Source organism: Thamnophis sirtalis, unplaced genomic scaffold (assembly GCF_051295495.1).
Source record: "Thamnophis sirtalis isolate CommonGarterSnake01/CBP01778 unplaced genomic scaffold, rThaSir2_p1.2 scaffold_2, whole genome shotgun sequence".
NCBI lineage: Eukaryota > Metazoa > Chordata > Lepidosauria > Squamata > Natricidae > Thamnophis > Thamnophis sirtalis.
In genome coordinates this window covers 177,373,373-177,390,506 of record NW_028261382.1, presented here as the reverse complement: position 1 = coordinate 177,390,506, position 17,134 = coordinate 177,373,373, and the positions used below count along the sequence as shown (strand labels likewise).

The 17,134-nt window shown below is 38.5% G+C and overlaps 1 protein-coding gene across 1 annotated transcript in view; it reads left to right on the top strand.

The window, feature by feature from the left end:
• LOC106542005 (cadherin-6) overlaps positions 1-10,290 on the top strand; it is a 71,437-nt gene extending 61,147 nt beyond the window's left edge. Inside the window, exons 8-12 of the mRNA XM_087707586.1 lie at positions 39-160; positions 2,583-2,700; positions 3,539-3,790; positions 8,235-9,216; positions 9,462-10,290. Of these exons, the coding sequence (XP_087563712.1) occupies positions 39-160; positions 2,583-2,700; positions 3,539-3,790; positions 8,235-8,725 (983 nt within the window). The 3' untranslated portion in view covers positions 8,726-9,216; positions 9,462-10,290. The remainder of the gene's footprint in view (positions 1-38; positions 161-2,582; positions 2,701-3,538; positions 3,791-8,234; positions 9,217-9,461) is intronic.
• The last annotated feature ends 6,844 nt before the right edge of the window (positions 10,291-17,134 follow it).

Below are 17,134 nucleotides of genomic sequence, written 5' to 3'. Positions count from 1 at the left end.
TCCTGTTTAAAAAAACCCTTCCCGTTGTGTTATTACAGACAACCCGAAAGAGAGCAGCCAAGTCCCGGTATTTATTAAAGTCCTGGATGTGAACGACAACGCCCCAGAGTTTGTCATGTTTTATGAGACCTTCGTCTGCGAAAATGCAAAAGCTGAGCAGGTTAGCAGTTTGTGTTTTGAACATATAAATAAATATCTGGTGTTCTGTGCCTTTTGTGTTGCAAGGAGCTGTCAGTAAACGAAATCGACTTATCAGTTCTTGGCCCAAACTCTAACTGGCATTTTGTATGGTTTTGATGTCTCTTTGTGCACTTCGTTTCACTATCTGCAATTCTCCCCTTCTCCTCTCCCTTTTGACAGAAAATCCTCTTCCTTTGGATAAACGGTGAGTATATAGAGAGCAGTGTTTCTCAACCTTGGCAACTTGAAGATGTCTGGACTTCAACTCCCAGAATTCCCCAGCCAGCGAATGCTGGCTGGGGAATTCTGGGAGTTGAAGTCCAGACATCTTCAAGTTGCCAAGGTTGAGAAACACTGATATAGAGAATCTGCAACCTTAATAGAACAAATATCATTAGATAAAAACTCTGGTTATTCAGCAATCCAAACAACTATTTAGCATTATTTTACGTGTAATCTGTTTGGTTCATAAACAGAGACTAGCAAAAACATAATAATTCAAGTCCTAACCAACGATATACGGGTGGTCCTTGACTTATGACCACACTGAAGTCCAAAATTTCTGTTTTAAGTGAGACATTTGTTAAGTGAGTTTTGCCCCGGTTGTTAAGTGAATCACTTCAGCTGACAAGTTGATTAACGTGGTTGTTAAGTGAATCTGGCTTCCCCGTTGACTTCGATTGTCAGAAGGTCACAAAAGGTGGAGCACATGACCTTGGGACATAGCAACCGTCGTAAGTATACACCGATTGCCAAGCATCCGAAATTTTTATCACGTAATTATGGGGATGCTGCAAAAGTTGTAAGTGTGAAAAATGGTCATAAGTCACTTTTTTTCATTGCTGTTGCAACTTTGAACAGTCACTCAATGAACTGTTGAAAGTCAAGAACTACCTGTGGACAATTCTAAGCAGAGTTGTGTGTGTGTGTGTGTGTGTGTGTGTGTGTGTGTGTGTGTAATATAAGGATGTTCAGACCTGATCAATATTTCCAAATATCGAGGGAATCCTTTAGGTATTGCTGCCAGCCAGGTCTCCAATCGTGATTGGTATAACAATGGCTTTTTCCTCCCCATAAGTGTGCAATTTATGGAAAATCTGCAAGTCTTTGTATTTTGCAGTGGGGGAGGGATTGTTTTTCCTCAATCCTACTCATGATGTGGCATTTGTTTGTGTGTCTGTGTGCATGCGTGCACACATATACATGTGTGTGCATAATATTTTCAGAGAAATAAACATGTAACAAGAGCCAGACTGGTATAGTGCTCAAGACATGAAGTGTTGTGTGTGCCAGCGGTCAGCCAAGCTGGAAGTAGATTTGAACAGTGAGGAGGTTGGGGAGGAAGATGGGACAGTCCTGGAGTCTGGGGAAGGCTCTAACGAGGGCTCTGTGTCGGAGGCAGAGAGGGGGCCATGGCCGTATGCCAGTTATCAGCTCCCTTCAAAGTCAGACATCAGGGAGGCAGAGGAACAGCTGGAGCCTGTTCCCAGTGTGCGCATGTGCAGAGTTGCCAGATGAAGGGAACAGCTAAAGAACAGGTATCAAAGCCACAGGTGGACGATGAATAGCCCCTCCCAGAGGAAATAAAAGAGGAGGGAAAAGGGAGTGGAGTTTGCAGGAGACAATTAGTTCGCTTAATTAGTTTGTGACTCTCCAAGACTCCTTGCCAAGTTTTGAAGATATTAGCCGGCAGTTCTCCGAGCCAGATAAGGTCTGTGACTATAAATCCTCCCCTGAAAGACTTTGTTGGATGTGAATGAGAAGAATTCACAGTAAGTTAATAAAAGGGGTTTTTTGTCAGGACAAGGAGTTTGCTCATGTTCTTGAGAAGCCTAGGTTAGGACATAAACTAGAAACCATTCTATTCTGTCCTTAAGAACAAAGCCAGCCAGGTGCCCTTGGGCCAGTCCTTCTCACTGAGCCCTAGGATGCAGGAAATGGCAAACCACTTCTGAAAAAAAGCCTTGTTAAGAAAGTTAAGGAGCTAGTCCAGGCAGCCTCTGAGCAACAGACATGATTGAATGGAAGAAAAAGAGGCATGACAGAGTAGGTAACAAAACCATCTGCCTGAGACAGATATGTTAATCTATGACCTTCAGTGATGCCTAAAACATGCGAGGATGTTGGGGGATTAATAAATCCCTCTCTCCTTATATTACCAACCTAAAAGCAACGATGAAAGCCTCTTTCCCCCAAGTTCCCAGTTTTCATTGGAAAAATGTGCTATTCAGAAGAAAGATTAGTATGCAATGGAAAAAAATATCCTTATCAATCACCGTTCGTTATCTTGTTTGTTGTTCTTAATTGATTGCTTTCAGCCTATTTATTATTTCTGATGAATGTGTAAATATTGGTCTGTGTGCCAATAAGTAAAAATAAAATAACAATAATTACTTTTCTAGCTCATCCAGACCCTAAGTGCAGTTGACAAAGACGATGCGTTTGGTGGGCACAAATTCTCATTCTCTTTGGCCCCAGAAGTAGCCAGCAGCTCCAATTTCACCCTTCACGACAACAAAGGTATTTATTTTTATTTTTTTTAAAAGCTGCATACTGTCTCTCTTTCTTTTTTTTAATAAATTTTTATTTTAAACACATAAGCACATCAGCAAAAACAAACACATAACTTAAAAACAATATAGGAACAATAAGTTCCATCGTATATCATACAGCAGTTCCGAATCGGTTTCTTTGCAGTTAGTGTTTTCCCTACTATACATTTCCATCTTGCGTTCATAATCTCCTTATTCATTTTCCATTTTTATGTACATTTCTTTATTTATTTAAACTTAGCTACTTATGACCAAATATTATTTACCTATATTATGCTTTATATTTTTACTGTCATTTGTTCTCTTACATACAGATTATAGATATACATTCACATAATTATTATTTTTCTTTGCCATTCTTATATTATTATTATTCCATTTGGAAGGTTATAAGGTATAGTTTAAAATGCTTTGTTTACCATCCTTCGCACCTGCTAAGACACCACCTTGTTTTCTCTTTCTTTTCTTTTCTCCCTCACTTCCTTCTCTACTTCCTTCCTCCTCTCCATTCCCTTCTTCTTTCCCTTACCTCTTACCTATTCCTACCCTTTTTCTTCTCCTTCCTACCTTCTCTCCTACTCTTTCTTTCTCTTCCTCCCTCCTCTTCTTCTTTTTCTCTCCCTTCCACCCACCTTCCCTTACCTCTTTCTTCTTCCCTTACCTCTCCTCCACACTTCTTCTCCTACTATCTCTCCTTCTCTTCCTCTCTCTTCTACCCTCCACTCCTTTCCTTCGTCTGCCTCTCTTTCTTATTTGGCTTTTAACATTCAGAAAGAACTCACTTCTTACCCCTCTTTTTCTTTCAGATAATACAGCTGGAATCTACACAAAGAAAATGAGATATAACCGCCATGAAATGAATATGTACCTCCTACCAGTGATTATCTCAGACAACGAGTATCCAGTTCAGAGTAGCACCGAGACGGTGACAATTCGAGTCTGTGCCTGTGACCAAAGAGGCAAAATGCTCTCCTGCAATGCCGAAGCATTGATCCACCCAACGGGCCTCAGCACAGGCGCACTGATCGCAATTCTCCTTTGCATAATCATATTGTTAGGTAAAGGACTTTGCATGAACTCAAGGGCTACTATGGGGAGTAGGATGGAGAACGTAAATTGGGCTAAGGGACAAATGAAGCCTATTACACACGAATATAACTATGAAACATTATTAGTAGAGTCAACTTTTAGACAGAATTAGCCCATGATACATTTTACTTTCTCAGATTTCTGATTATTATATCAATGGTGATACCCAATACATTGAGTGTGGTAAATAGAAAACCACCAAGTATCTCCATAGTCATGCCACCTTTCCTATTTCTACACCTCAATCAAATATCGCAAATTTATTTTGCTAACTTGTTAGTTACAGTGGGTTTGCTATCTAACCTTACAACTTACTTACATCTAAATACTAGTAAGACAAAGGAGGTGGTGCTAGATTTCCGGAAGCACAGAGAGGAGCCTGCCCCACTGTATATCGAGGGGGGCTGTGGGGAGAGGGTTTCCTCTTTTGAATTCTTGGGAGTGCTTATTAGTCAAGATCTCACCTGGAAAAACAACACGTCTCTGGTGATTGGAAAGGCCCAACAGAGTCTTGATTTCCTTAGAGTCCTGCGAAAAAAATCAGGTGGAACAACGGCCGATGACCTCTTTCTATCGGTCCACCATAGAAAGTGTCCTCACATATTGCGTTACAGTATGGTATGCTGGTTTAACAGCTGTAGACAAGAAGGCCCTACAGAAAGTGATCAATTTGGCACAAGAAACCATTGGTTGCCCTCTGACACCACTGGATGACATCGCCAGATCTCGCTGCTTTAGCAGAGTAAGGAGGATACTCAGAGATGATTCACACCCTGGTCAGTGTCTCTTTGCACTTCTACCATCAGGCAGAAGACATCAAAGTATAGCCGAACAAAGAGGTTTAAAGATAGTTTCTATCCTTGGGCTGTGAGTCTTTTAAATACAACCACAATCACTCCATGCACACGCTAGTTTCTTTTTCTTTTTTTTCTTTTTTCGTTTCTGCTATAATTTTGCACCAGTGAGGTTAAAACCAATTTCGTTGTATATAAGTACAATGACAATAAAGATTATACTTATACTTATATACTTATAATCAACAAACTCAAGTATGTACCCTCCATAAACAGTTCAGAATTATTAATCCTAACCATGTTCTGCAGTTATAATTATTGAGAAACTCACAAAGATCAATTCAAATACATATAATTTAAAGTTCACCCACTAAGAAGCTGCGGGCACACTAATTCCTTAAATGCAGCTGCCACAAATATCCTTCTACTTCCAATCAGGACATTATTATTCCCATCATTCCCCAGCTTGATAGAGGCATTGCTGGGCCAAAATGCTAACCAGCATAACAAGAAAACTAGACTCTCATAATTTTTGCTGTATCTATTTCTCATCTTTCTTTACCTCTGCTTAAAGTCATAGCAGGTAATCATACAACAACAACAACAAAATGTTGTCATGACATGTTTGGTAGATGCAGGTGGGAAAGGTTCATCAACTGGAATTCTAAAGTGCTTTCAAAAAATTCACCACGGGGATTGATCTGTGGATGCTCTCTGAGCTAAATTGCCTGTTTGCAGACATTTCATTATACAACTGGATAACTTCATTTGTGAGAAGGAGTGTTGGGTTTTCTACCTGTTTGGATATAAAAGCTTATCTTGTCAGTTTTGGGGGAAAGGGTGTCTCCTTGACAGTTTCTTGATTTTCTCCCTATAACTCTCTAGGAATCAATAAATTATGCTGTTCTGGATGGGATTTAAAATAAAAATTATTGGGATTGCGGTCCTATAGCCTGCAGTGAAATTCAATTAATAGCTGATATCACCTTTTTTTCTTTCTCTTTGGTCTGCAATACAATATTAATGCCAGGTAGTTAACCAAAAACAGCAGAATAATTAAACTACACATTCTATCTTTAAGAGCAACAAAGCAGACGATTTGATCATTCATTTGCTTTTGGTTATATATTTTAGTTTCAATCTTAGCAGACCTAGTGTTAATGCTAAGAATTGCTGAAGACCCAGAATAGAAGCAACATCTCAGCTTTGCTTTTAACGTGGGGTTTTTTTTTTTTGCCATTAAGAAGACCTATTGTACAAGTTCACATTCAAATGAAAAAAAAAACAGCGTGAGCACTGAGAACACAATTATATTTTGAGCTGAATTACTTAGTAATTTGCACAAATTCAATTTGCATATTTATTTCTTTGAATGAAATCTCATTTCTGGTGATATTAGAGTACCAGACTAAAAATAAATTTAAAAATGCAAATTAGCTCTGTATTTTTACCCTGCTTGGTAAAAGTATTAGACGATATAGAGCACAAATGACTATTTGGACTGAGACAGAATTTATATGGCACAGAGATAAATGTATTGATCAAAGGACAAGATAAACTCCAGAGATAGTTGTTAAGGCTATGCAACTTTTGCATGATCATTTCCATATCTTCCCATTTTCAAACAGTTATTTTTGTTGTTCTTGGTTGCCAAGTCATGTCCGACCCATCGCAACCCCATGGACAACATTCCTCCAGGCCTTCCTGTCCTCTACCATCCTCTGGAGTCCATTTAACCTCACGCCTACTGCTTCAGTGACTCCATCCAGCCACCTCATTCTCTGCCGTCCCCTTCTTCTTTTGCCCTCAATCTTTCCCAGCATGAGGCTCTTCTCCAGTGAGCCCTTCCTTCTCATTAGGTGGCAATTATTTTAGGGATACCTTATTTGTATATTCAGCACCATAGGATTTGCCCCTGTGATCTGCATTTAAGAGGAAAAAACTATTCCTGAGAAGCTCTGCTAGCCAAAAAAGACAGTTCTAGGTTGGATGGATAAACAGTCTCATTTGTGTAAGACTCTCTATTTTTCTTCATTTATAATTTCTATGCTAAGAGACTCAGTTAAGTTGTCTTCCTTGAGGATCTTCTGAAAATCATGGAGTAGGTCCGTTAACAGCTTGAATATTTTTGTAAGAAGACTGCAAAAACATGATAATTTAATGATTTCTATCAATAAGAAAACTAGCATTTTTTAAATTTCCACAGTCGAGTATTTTAGTTAAGTTGGGGAAAGAATGGGTCAGTCAGCTTGAAAATGTAGCTAAGTGACTATTTTAATTTTATGCCAATCATCTATGAATTTGGAGTATGGTGAGAATTATCTAATGAATCTTCCAAACTAAATTATTTGGATGAGTTATTCTTTAAACTAAAAGAACCTAAGTTTTATCTAAGGCGGGAAAGACCTTATTAAGAGTATCATTGAGAACTTTGGTGGTTGTATGTTTGAAGCTTTATTTATGCCAGCACTCACATCCAAATATTGTAATTCCTGAATGGTTGGAGGTAAGTCCACATTTCAAACCAGAGTTCCTAACCCCTGGTCCATGGACTGGGTCACAGCACGTGAGTAACCATCTGTGGGATGCAGGCAGCTTGTGAAACCATGCTCCCTCTGGTACCTCTTTCTATGGAACCAATCCCTGGGGCCCAAAAGGTTGGGGCAGTGATGGGATTCACATTTTTTTACTACCAGTTCTGTGGCCATGGCTTGGTGGTTGTGGCTTGGTGGGCGTGGCAGTGGAAGGTTACTGCAAAATCCCCATTTCCTTCCAATCAGCTGGGACTCAGGAGGCAGAGAATAGATGGGGGCGGGACCAGTCAGAGGTGGTATTTACTGGTTCTCCAAACCACTCAAAATTTCTGCTACTGGTTCTCCAGAACTGGTCAGAACCTGCTGAATACCACCTCTGGGTTGTGGGCTACTGTTTTAAACCACCGGTTATAAATAGTAGTTCATAATTTTTAAACTTGGATTTTGGCAATTGGCCATTTGAGAGCCAAATCTGGGCTCCCAAATTTTTTAAAGTGTCAAAAAGCAAATATAGCACCAGAGGCAACTGGAAAAATACTCAGAATTGCCTATTTTTAAATAGCAGAGATGAAACAGAGAATTATAATACACCTTCAATAAATATTTTAAAGGAAGACATTTTTAAAGTGTTACTATAAGTTTTTCCTTGTATAATATTGATAGTGTCTCACTTAAAAAAAAAATCCTTTGAGGACAAAATTGAAATAATTTCAGCAGTTCATCATCAACATTTGATGTAACTGAATTTTCTTGTTCTTTTGCCTCTCCTCAAAATAGTCACTTCGCTGACTTTAAAAGGATTGCACTGTTGCAACATGAAAACCAACTGAAATTCATCTACGTTTTAGCTTGAACCCATTTGCATTTCACCGAACCTTTTCCTGCACTTCACAGCCCCTAAAATGATGAGCCCCAAAGTGAGGATGAGGTTATGGATTGCACTGTTTTGCAAAAGAAAACAAAACAAGTTCCAAAGAATACAAATTTCATGGTAGCTTGCTTTTGTTTTAATTAGCTGGAGAATTAATGTCCCTCTCAACTCAGCCCGACTTTCGCTCAATTTATTTATTTGTTTTTCTTACCAGTTACCGTGGTGCTGTTTGCCGCACTGAGACGGCAAAGGAAGAAAGAGCCTTTGATCATCTCCAAAGAGGACATCCGAGATAACATTGTCAGTTACAATGACGAAGGCGGCGGAGAGGAGGACACTCAAGCCTTTGATATTGGCACGCTGCGGAATCCTGAAGCCATAGAGGACAATAAGTTGCGCCGAGACATTGTGCCAGAAACGCTGTTCATGCCACGCCGGACTCCAGTGGTACGAGACAACACTGACGTCAGAGATTTTATTAGCCAAAGGTTAAAGGAGAATGATACAGATCCAACTGCACCCCCTTATGACTCCCTAGCCACATATGCATATGAAGGCAGTGGCTCAGTGGCGGACTCTCTTAGCTCTTTGGAGTCGGTGACCACGGATGGAGACCAGGACTACGATTACCTCAGCGACTGGGGACCTCGTTTTAGGAAGTTGGCCGATATGTATGGTGGCGAAGACAGTGATAAAGACTCCTAATTATGTTGCCTTTTCCTTTTTCAAGAAACAGCAGTGAAATGTGTGATGTCGATACTTCTTTCTATATATCAACCGCTCTCGGAAAGGGTTCTCTAAACCTATTGGTTTGAATTGTTTCTTGACTGCAGTCTTTGTGGATCTAATGTCATCCCCACTGTAATTTCAGCTTCCGAGAGAGGAAGAAAACCCCACAAAAACCTTTGTTATTTTTTCCAATCACGTTTTTATTTAGGCAGTTCAACGGCCAAGCGGCGAAGCGATTGAGGGGAAACCCTCCCAAAACAGATATGGAATACTAGTTTTAATATGTTTCTGCTAATTTTGTAAATGGGATTATCTTAATGTTATAGCTCACCAAATAACCTATATTTTAATGATTCACCCAAGACACATTTTTATGCAAATTATATAATGAGCACCCTATTTTAAGGAAACGGTATGGCTTATCATATATTATAGGAAAAGAGTGTAGGTCTCTTAAAAGCTACAAGGTGGCACAGTGGTTAAATGCAGCACTGCAGGCTACTGCTAGATCAGCAGGTCAGCGGTTCAAATCTCACCGGCTCAGGGTTGACTCAGCCTTCCATCCTTCCGAGGTGGGTAAAATGAGGACCCAGATTGTTGGGGGCAATATGCTGACTCTCTGTAAACCGCTTAGAGAGGGCTGAAAGGCCTATGAAGCGGTATATAAGTCTACTGCTATTGCTATTGCTATTGCTATTGCTATTGCTACAAGGGAGCTACAGGTTGTTCTCACTTAACAACCAGTCCAAGCCTTGGAGTTGGGCCATCATAGCATCCCCATGATCACTTGATCGCAATTTGGACACTTGATTGCATTTACAGCTGTTGCAGCATCCCATAATCATGTGGCCATCATTTTCAACCTTCACTCTGGCTCCCCACAAACAACTTGCAACAGTAAATTGAAAGTAACATTTGGCTTAATGACCACGCGGGATTCATTTAACAACACAACTGGAAGTGCTGGAACTGCCATGTTAAGTTGGCCTGGTCAATGTGATGATTGGCTTTACAACTGCCTCACTTAACGATGGGCTTGTTGGTTCCATTTATCGTCATTAAGTGACAACTACCTGTAAGATACTTTTAAAGAAATTCAATGGTCTTTTGAATGCTAGGGGTAATTTTGAATTGGTCACTTTCCTCAAACTATCAAAACATAATAATAATGGACAATCAGAAGTTAGAAGAAAGGAGAGAGATGTTTGTGTATATATATGTGCCTGGTAAGTGGTCCTAGCCAATTGGGTACGAGGGCTACAGTAATGTACTTTAAGAGATATTCTATTCCTGGAAAGTAGTCTGTTAGATAAGGTAATGTATAGGGATTGTAACAACGTGTATCAAGAAAACTGAGTATTGCTGAAAATACGTATTTATTTCAAGTAAACCAACTTAATAATAATAAGAGTAGAATAATTGAAATCAATGAATTTCAAGTTAGAAATATCTAAATTAATTCCCACTGATTTTTGTCACTCTGTTTTCAGCAGGAGTAAGTCTGAGTCCGATCTATAATATATAAAGAGGGTTCCTAATCTGTATTTTGTGAGCTCAATTCATATTAATTATTGCTCAATACCACTCATATCGGCAAAACAAAGGCTGTTATGTTCTCTTTATCATTCGCCACTTGCTCAGTTGGTGGATTGCTGCTATTTCTACCTCCTGCTTCTTAACAAAATACTCTGGTACTAGAGCCTAGGATTAAGCTGACAGTAGGTACTATATTCTGCAGCAAGAAAAAGACATGGGAGAAATAAGGAACTAGTCCCAAGGGAATGCCTGGCTAAGCAAGCAGCCAGAAGCTGCATTTGATGCAACCTCACCTTCCAATAATAATCCAGTTGAGTACTAGTTCATGCTGCTCAACCACTGCTGAGCAAAGGTTTCAACCACACCAATTAACAAGAATTTGCATTGGCCATGAGGTGCATCCGAGATGGCTCTGTGTAGAACTGAAACAGGAAACATGGGCAGATGTTCCAAAGGGTCAAAATTTAAAAGAAAAAAAAAAGCAATGAAATGCAGAACGAAAACAAGACACGAAGCCCGGCTGAAGTGCTACCACAACGATCTGAAACTCCTTTGCAATGAGCAGGGAAAGGTTTGGGCTACGTGATAAGCTGGAACTCCCTTGGCTTGTATGTCTCCTCCACCCACTCATCTGCCTCACAATCAGCACCAAAAAAAGAGAGCTAATAATAGGACTTCCTTGTCATCTTTCTGATTTATTTAATGGCCGCATTTAAAAAAAAATGTATTCCCCCTCCCCCCCCCCGATTTTTGCATATCGTAGATCCAAACTTATGAAAATGATTTAGCTTTTTTTTAATTGTAGGACCTCCTCTTCTGTAATTACTATTACAATATTTATATTATTAGGGGTGTGTGTGTGCATTTGCGCATGTGCACATGAACACTATTACATTTAGGTATTCCTGAATTCCTTTGTCTGTTATAGTTATAAAACGGCTTTTCAGTATTGCCGTTAACAGAAGTTCAAAAGTTGTCTCAAACAAAGGGTTTACATAGAAAGTCAGATCCACCTATTATGTTGTGTTAAAAAATATTAAACTGCTATCAGAAAAACTCAGTGCTGGAATCCTAGGCAGGTCTACTCATAAGTGAGTCCCACTGATTCATTAGAGACTTCCAAACAGTACTGCATTGTAGCTAATTGTTATTAAAATGTTAAGCCGGTTGGGCGGGGGGCGCAATGTCATCACAGGGGATCCGCAAAAGCTTGAAGAAATGATATAAATCTTGAGTTGAGTCTTGGTGGTCCAGGGCCATGATTGGTGGCCACAAAAGGCATTTAGAGGATGTACGTGGTAGAGAAAAGATTCAGAACCATTGTTTTAACCCAATTGCTCATTATTCAATTGCCAGAATCTCTCATTTAAATCTGCCCAGTTATAAGTATATACTTAAGAAACCAATTTATTGGGTGTTTTTTTTTATTTTTTAAAAAGGTATTTAAAAAACCTACTGAATTTGGTGTTTTTTTTTTCAATCCAGCAATTTTTGCTTTTCTTTAATAACATCTTAAAGATCTGGATACAAAATATGTCTCAAAAAGTAGGATTTGTAAGCATTTCCAGAGCAGATCTGCTGTATCATCATCATCATCATCTTCATCTTCATCTTCATCTTCTTCTTCTTCTTCTTCTTCTTCTACTACTACTACTACTACTACTACTACTACTACTACTATACTACTACTACTACTACTACTATACTACTACTACTACTACTACTACTAATAATAATAATAATAATAATAATAATAATAATAATAATAGATCCATTTTGAAGTAGATTGGCATCTTCGGGACCCTCATCACATAGTACCTGCCTTTTCTGTATTCTCACAACTTAATCAATATTCTACAGCTGAGGAAATAATTTTCAGCTCTGCCGAGACTCCGAATAAGCCGCAGAGAACAATAAAATTTGAGATAAGAGGTTCCAAATTGGTAGCTTTCTCCCAAATCTTCCAGTCTGTCCTTTCCTGCAGAAACTAAGTTTGTATGGTTCTGTGCCATTTCCCTCTTGAGAGTGCATTGAATTGAGAAGCAAATTGGCCATTATACTAAACAGTGACTAGGGTGCATTTTTGTTCTTCTTGTTGCAAAAAAAGCTGGGGTGGGGGGGGAAGAGATAACCACTACAAGTAGATATGGGACAGCAGTTACATACTTACCCTTCTGTTGCCTTATTAGTAATCTGCAGGGAACATGGGCAGCTGGTAAACACAGAGGGGCATAGCGATGGGGATACAGTATTTATAGGGCAGTATGGAAAATATTAATTGGGGGGTAAAAGTGGCTATGTAGAAATTGTTTTGGGACATTATGGTTCACTATTTTTTTTTAAAAAAACTGTTAGGTCTGTTTTGGCAAAGAGATGAGTAGACTGAGGCATATATATGCCCTATTGTATTTCCCAACCTGATTTCTTCCAGATCTGCGGTTATGCTACTGTTATCATCTTCCGATCAACTATGCTTACCGAGACAGGATGAGAGTTGTAGAGTTACAACTCTACAAGGAAGAGTTAAGTTGAGGGATGTTATCTTACACTATAGGTAATGAAATCATTCGTCATCTGTTTTCATTTGTTTTCTTTTTAAATAGAACAAAATGAGACCAATTGGTTTCTGATCTTATGATGCAAGTAAGAAAATCAAATCAAAAAAGGTATACGATACCAAAGTAATCAGCTAAATGTTTCAGGTTTTGTACGCCTCTTGACATACTTAAGGAGATCAATTCTACAGAATACCGTGCTGCAAATCACCAAATAGCAACTTCAGTGACATTTTAACAAAAGAGTGAAATTTCGGGTACTGAGAGCATGAATTTTAGGTACCGTCTCCTGTCAGTAATTTTCAAATGATTTATTTTATGCTACAAATAGATTAATTTGTTTTGTGGAACTAGATTATTAATATTAGGAGCCCAGGTGGCGCAGTGGTTAAATGCAGCACTGCAGGCTACTTCAGCTGACTGCAGTTCTGCAGTTCGGCGGTTCAAATCTCACCGGCTCAGGGTTGACTCAGCCTTCCATCCTTCCGAGGTGGGTGAAATGAGGACCCGGATTGTTGTTGGGGGCGATATGCTGACTCTGTAAACCGCTTAGAGAGGGCTGAAAGCCCTATGAAGCGGTATAGAAGTCTAACTGCTATTGCTATTGCTATATTAAGTATGTGTACACTGATCTGAAGTAAAAGATATAAATTCGGAGTTGAGTCAGATTAGTTTGATAATGAAGGAGCAATAACGAACAAGCAGAGTGAAATTCAATTTAAATGTAACACATTTTGAAAAAAAAAAACCTAAGCCATAGTTATTTAGCTATATTATTTAGTTTTATCTAAAATGAGTCTGCATTGCATGCTAATACAAAAATGTGGTTTAATTTTGATTTAGTGTAAGGAGTGAATCTAGGCATCATGGTTTATAATCCATGGTTTATAACCTGAGATTATTTGGGAATTACACCACAATAGCTGGTGCCACAAATCATAATTAAAGCAATCACTTTATGGTGATAATTCATGGTGATGAATGTGCTCAATCTTCAAGAAGATTCATGACTCCACCTTAGAGTCAAGATAGACAGTTTAATGAAAATATGGCTGCACAGGTGCGGCAAAAAATGTGGTAAATTATTTTGTATTTAGTATTCTTAGGAAGAAAACTGAACACAGAACTACCAATATAATAATTCTCTTAAACAAATTTGTGGGAGAACAAGTGAGGGTATTGAGTGTAGTCCTGGTCACAGCAGAGTAAGGAGGTAGGTACCAAATGAGTATGTGAGGAATTCTACATTTTATAGTAGGTTATTTCAGAGCTAGAGAAGTTACAAAAAGGGCAACGGAAATTATGAGGGGGCTGAAGTTACTCCCTTGTAAGAAAAGACTACACAAATTTCAAGCTGCTTAGCTTGAAATTGAGAAGGGCAAAAAGACAAACGTTATGGGTATATAAAATAATGCATGGCATACATAATGTGTAGGGAGAATTTTTCCCTCTCGCCTCTGGTTAAATCTCAAGATAATTCATTGAAACTAAATGCAGCAGAACATTAGCCTATCTCTAATTGTCTGCTCTTAATCACATGCCATTAAAAGGGTCAAATACGTATAAAAGTGTCACAATGAAAGCTCTACTCTTTCATACCAGCAATACAATATTATATGCATAAGGCATAATATTATATGCATAAGTCAGTGGTTCCCAAACTTGGCAACTTTAAGACTTGTGGACTTCAACTCCCAGAATTCTCCAGCCAGCAGAGCTCTGCTGGCTGGAGAATTCTGGGAGTTGAAGTCCACAAGTCTTAAAGTTGCCAAGTTTGGGGACCACTGGCATAAGGCACAGAGTTTGCTTTGTTATGTTATGACATGTGTTGTCTTCATGTCTCCTTTGCTCTTTTACACAGAACAATAGACCAAAACATAGATGACAGAGAAAGAGAGAGATGGATGTCATAGCATCTTATTAAATTGTGAAATTTGTTGGAAACCATTGGAGAGCTTTCGAAGGAGACTGAAGAGGTTCATCAAAGAACCGGCTATCAATGCCTACTAATATCGAAGGTTCTCTATTGCTGACTCACAGCATCCTGCCTTAATCCTGGTTGCTGAAAAGTAACAATTCAGGAGAATAATTGCTCACCAAACCTGTGTGCCAAATGCATGCAGCTGATCAATTGTGACAAAAATGCTGGGTTTGATCAGGTTAATATAATGATAGTAATATATAATGACATAATGATAATAACAGCCTGTGTTTGATAAGGTTCTTTGTATGATATGCAGCTTCTGCAACATAAAGCTTGATATTAATCATTTGTCATCCCACCTAAAAGCAGTGTTAAGTTGGTTGAAATCAGAGGTATATAGAGAACGATGTTCACTGTTATGCCTCATGTTGGCCCTGGGAAAGGGTGTTCCTTAAACCCTCTTTTGTCAAATGCGTCAAACAGTTTAGAATGCTGCATGTATGCTATGAAGATGATGATTGCACATTTCTCCTGATACAGCAAATTTCCTTTGATGGCTCAGGTTAATTTAGCTAGGATTACTGACACTAATTCTATGACATCCGATGGCTTAACTGGAGGGCTCTTTCGCCACCTCCCGGAATTACTGACACTAAGTACCAGTTACTTGAGCCAGAAGTTTGCATTTTATTGATGAAATGTTTCGCCATGTCAATAAAATGACAGTAAGCCACCCACAGCTTGTGCATAAATATTATATAAACTATTTAACATACTGGCATCAAAATTAAGATGCCAAACTGAATAAAAAAATGAATCGTGGTCTTTTCTGGAGGCTGACACATTATGCATTAATCACCTGAAGTTTCTTATTCGGGCAATTTACGAGCGTGGATTTTTCCAATAATAGGCCCCCGTCTGGGCATTGGCTCATAGTTTTTTGATATATGACTAAGACCTTTAGATTTTCTCCTCAGGCAACAGAAAATGCAACTCAAAGCAAAATCCCATGAATTCTGAGTGCCAGAATGAAACAACAAAAGGAGAAAAGGAAAATAGTATACTGTATTATCTGATGTTGGAATAATAGAAATGTGACTAGATAATCCAGTATGAAAACATAACGATATTAAGGCTGGCTGAAATTCTATAAATGCTTCTATTGGCATAATTCCTATTGAATACAAGAGGATTCAACTCTGAGTTAAAATAAGATACCAACAGGACAATCCTTTGCATGCCCTTTGATGCTCAATTGTTCCTTTTAACATCTTCTGACTTTAGCGGCATTCCATACAAATCTGCCAATGTATTCCATAATCTGAATTGGTAGCACTTATGAACAAATGAATTATAGTCCCATTAGCACTTTCAGAATCATCTATTTTTAATACCTATGCTTCATCCTTGTGTAACTCAAAATGAACTGGGCAAAATCTTATTTTTAATAGGACAAAGGTTTTGGACTAGGAGCCTGACATATATTATTACTATGTTCAATCAGTGAATCTTTTTTCTAAATCAGCATACTCAGGAATTGAGTCTATTTGTCTATTTGTCTAGTCTTTCTAGCCTATCTGAGACTAGACATTGGCTATTGATTGCAAATACACATATATCCAAAATCAATGGAACATTCGAAAAGGAATATAACTTCTATATGTCTTGCATTTAATCGGATAAACATTAATCCTGATCCTATATAACATATTTTTGAGGTTCTGCATCACCATGGGAGATGAATAAAAGCAGAGTTTGTTAAAGTATTTTGATTTTTTTTTTACATTGATTACCACCTTTTGCTAACTGAAGGGCTGGCTAGAATCTCAGAACGTCCTTATTTATAAGAGGGAACAGCCACATATCAATGTACTATAGCTAGTAATGATACAGAAATAGTCAAGTAGCTATTATGAGATTTGTGTGCAAATGAATTGAGGAGTGCTGACTGAAACCGTATTTGATGTCTTTAACAGCTTAAAGGCTTTCTAAAGAGAAAATGCTATAGTTGGCGTAATTATTAGAAGTGAATGAAGCAAGTTGTTATTTTTATGCCATTGATTTCTTACATTTCCTGTATTAGCAGTTTAAAGTAGGTACTGCTGAGACAATCTTCAACGCATCAACACTTTCCAGAGCTAGAGTTCTCATCCAAGATTTCTTGCATATAAGAAAGTCCCTTTAAAGCAAGCAAAGTTGAATTCAAGGAAGTTCCTCTGACATTCAGACAAACTCAGCAGAGTCTTTGGGGAGGGGAAGAGCGATGGGCCAGCAACTTTGAGGGAAATATACTATTGACCTGCTTTTTAATAATAGGTACACTGTATACATGATAGATAAAGCTGTCCATTTTTAAAACCGATTGAACTT